The sequence below is a fragment of the Micropterus dolomieu genome, linkage group LG04 (genome assembly GCF_021292245.1).
Source record: "Micropterus dolomieu isolate WLL.071019.BEF.003 ecotype Adirondacks linkage group LG04, ASM2129224v1, whole genome shotgun sequence".
NCBI lineage: Eukaryota > Metazoa > Chordata > Actinopteri > Centrarchiformes > Centrarchidae > Micropterus > Micropterus dolomieu.
The window spans coordinates 4,436,641-4,439,716 of record NC_060153.1 but is presented as its reverse complement, the minus strand read 5'-3'; the positions used below and the strand labels follow the sequence as shown (position 1 = coordinate 4,439,716).

General features: G+C 42.0%; 1 protein-coding gene across 1 annotated transcript in view; it reads right to left on the bottom strand.

The window, feature by feature from the left end:
- gna12a (guanine nucleotide binding protein (G protein) alpha 12a) overlaps nt 1–2,468 on the bottom strand; it is a 5,659-nt gene extending 3,191 nt beyond the window's left edge. The window contains exon 1 of the mRNA XM_046047196.1: nt 1,604–2,468. Coding sequence (XP_045903152.1) covers nt 1,604–1,921 — 318 coding nt within the window. The 5' untranslated portion in view covers nt 1,922–2,468. The remainder of the gene's footprint in view (nt 1–1,603) is intronic.
- Nucleotides 2,469–3,076: the final 608 nt, after the last annotated feature.

Genomic DNA, 3,076 nt, shown 5'->3' with positions numbered 1-3,076 from the left:
ATGTATCTTCTTCTCTAGGTTTATACTGGCCAATGATGATGTTGAAGATTTAAACAACCTTAAAGCCAGTTAAGGGGGGGGGGGCTGTATATTAAGGCATTGATTGATTAGTCAATTAACAAAAAAAATGAATCCTAATGAATCATTATCGATTCACTTTCAGCTTGTCAAATGTGAAGAGTCGCTGGTTTTCTTCATTTTCTATGACAGGAAACTGAATATTTTGGGGCTGTCAGACATTAAACCAAACAAGCTAGATACTGGCTTTGGCTCTGGGAAATTGTGATGGACACTTTTCACTATTTCCAGATATTTTACAGTCCATAAAAGTACCAATTAGTCATGAGAATAACTGAAAGATTAATCAGTAATGGAAATAATAATATTAATAATGTTGTCGTTGTTTTATTTAAATGTAAACTGACTTTTGTGTATAAGTAATAATTGTTGTTTCATCAAATCGAGTGTTTTCACGAAGATGAATAATGACAGGGTGGTCAACGGATAACAGGCATGTAGTATCATGTTTTTACACTGGTTTGAATGCACTTACTACTTTATGTGGGCAGGCTCAAATGCTGCATTTCCAATCATGTGATTTCTAGCAATTTCTGCCTCTCCTACGTCCTCCCACACATAATGCATTGTGTGTGTTTTAAGGAGGTTAAATGGTGGTGAAAATGTGTGTAAGGTGGGAGGTTCTGTTCATGATAGGTCCCGAGACAGCACTGCCACTGTATGTATGCTGGTATTCAGAGGAGGGTATTGTATACTGCCTTGTCTGTAGAAGTGCAGGCTCTTATCATCCTTGTCTGGCTGTGTGGCACTTAGGGCGGATGTGCTCATCCCTCAGGAATAGTCTGGTATTGTTAGCTGGTGAAGGAGGCCCAGCCAGGACAGCAAACAAAGGGACAGCACACACACATGCACGCGCGCACACGCACACACTTCACTTTAGGATAAAAATATGTACTATGTCAACAAACTTGTGTGTGAAACTCTGTGTGTTTCAGTGAGTATGTGTGTGTTGGTGAATGAACCTCAACTGTGGGTTTAAAATGTCAATATTAGAGGGGCAAATAACCTTTTTTTCCCCACTACTGATTAATCTGCTGATTGGTTTCTTAACAAATCAACAATTGTTAGGTCTATAAAATATCAGAAATAGTGATATATGCCCATCACATGTCCCCACATGTCCCAGAGCCTAATTTGAAATCTGCTTGTTTGCTTGACTGTCTGAAAAACAGGTTCCATCATGAAAGATAAAGAAAAACATTAAATCTTCAGATTTGAGACGCTGGAACTAATAAATGTTTGGCAACGTTTGTTACTGATTACCTTTCTAATTGATTAATTGATAATCGTCTCTGCTCTAGTCAATATGTCTACCAGGCCTGTCAGTTTCTCCTTGACAGCTTTTATACGTTTTAGAAAAGAGTTCTCAAGAAACAAAATAACAATTTCCAAAAAACAAGAACAAACAGACAAAAACAGGAGTTAACATCACAGATTATAAATCTGGTCACTTCGGACTCCAAGGGTTGTAAAGTTTTGCCTGAAGGCCCCAGGCTCTTTATTTTCCATGAAACCTTGTTCTTACCTTCAGTATATTCTCATAGATAGTGTCCCGGAAATCCAGAAGTGCTTTTTTGTCAAACTCTTGTCCGTTAATGATGCGCATCTGTTTGAGGAATGTGGACTTTCCGCTCTCTCCGGCTCCGAGCAGGAGGATCTTCACCAGCCGCCGGACGGCTCTCCTCTCCCGGGCGAGCATCGCGTCTATCTCCCGGCTCCTGCGCCGCGCCTCCCGCTCCTGCGCCGCGTCACTCTCCCGGCTCCTCTCCTTGCTGCTGCCCGCGTCCCGGCTGGCGTCGGCCGGGAGCAGGCAGCGGCTCAGGGTGCGGACCACTCCCGACATGGCGAGTCGTGGGAAAAGTTCACCGACACTTCAGTGGGAAAATGTTCATTATAGGACGTAACCTCTGGGGTGGAAATGACCCAGTCTGGTTACATCCAGTTGATAAAAAGGCTACAACGTTTACAGTAGACAGTTAAATAAAGTCTAAATTTAAAGGGTAAAGGCGTTATCTAGTCTCCAACCGGCAGACAGCCCGTGTCCATCTTGGTTAAACCGCGCCATCCACAACAATCTATCCGGATAGAGAGGGAACAAAGCCGGTAAATGTTCACAAAGTATTTTTAAAAGTTTCCTACAGTCCCTGCTGACAGGAGAAAAGATACAAAGTTGATCAAAAGTCGGTCCGACCATCCAAAGCAAAAAGTTCGGGCCACGCAAAAACACGCTGGGACAGCCTATCTAACCCAAACTCTGCTTACACAGCCAGCGGGTGTGTGAACTTGAGCAGAGGAGTGAGAGCAGCCCCTCCGGGCGGCGGTGGGACGGTCAGACTGTGGGGAGGGGGCCGGTGCTCTACCGGAGATCACCGTCTGGGGACGCCAGCGGACACAAGGTAGAGGACTGGGGTCAGCGGCAAAGTGGGGTGTTGCATATATATAATATATAAGCAACCCTTTTTTCGCTGACCATATAGGCTAAGAGGAGGTGCCATTTTTAAAAAGTTGTTGTTTGTTTCTGTTTTTGGATCCCTATTAACCTATGTTATATACCTAGCTTTCTAATCTTCCTGAGGTCAACACATTGAAAAGAAAAGTCCAAATTAAACATTAGTAAAATCATGAAATAGCCTACAAGACAGCTGTTAATCCTAATGTAACACAAACAAGCCATTAACACACAACTATCAATAATATCAATAATTGGTTAAAATTACTACATATAGGCTTATTATAAATAAAATAAAATTGAGTGACAAATGACAGATGAACACAACAATACAGCTGCATTTAAGTACACAACCATCAATAAAAGTCATAAAATGTTCAGTGTTTCTACAATCCTGTTGCTAGCAACAAAGGGCAAAGGTCAAGACTTTGGTAAGACTGACCAAATTCTATTTTACTTTACAGGGAACCACTACTGTTTTACTGCTAGAGAGCTTTATCATTTTGAGCTACTGGGTACTACTTTGCAGTTTCAAAAGTCAAGGCATTT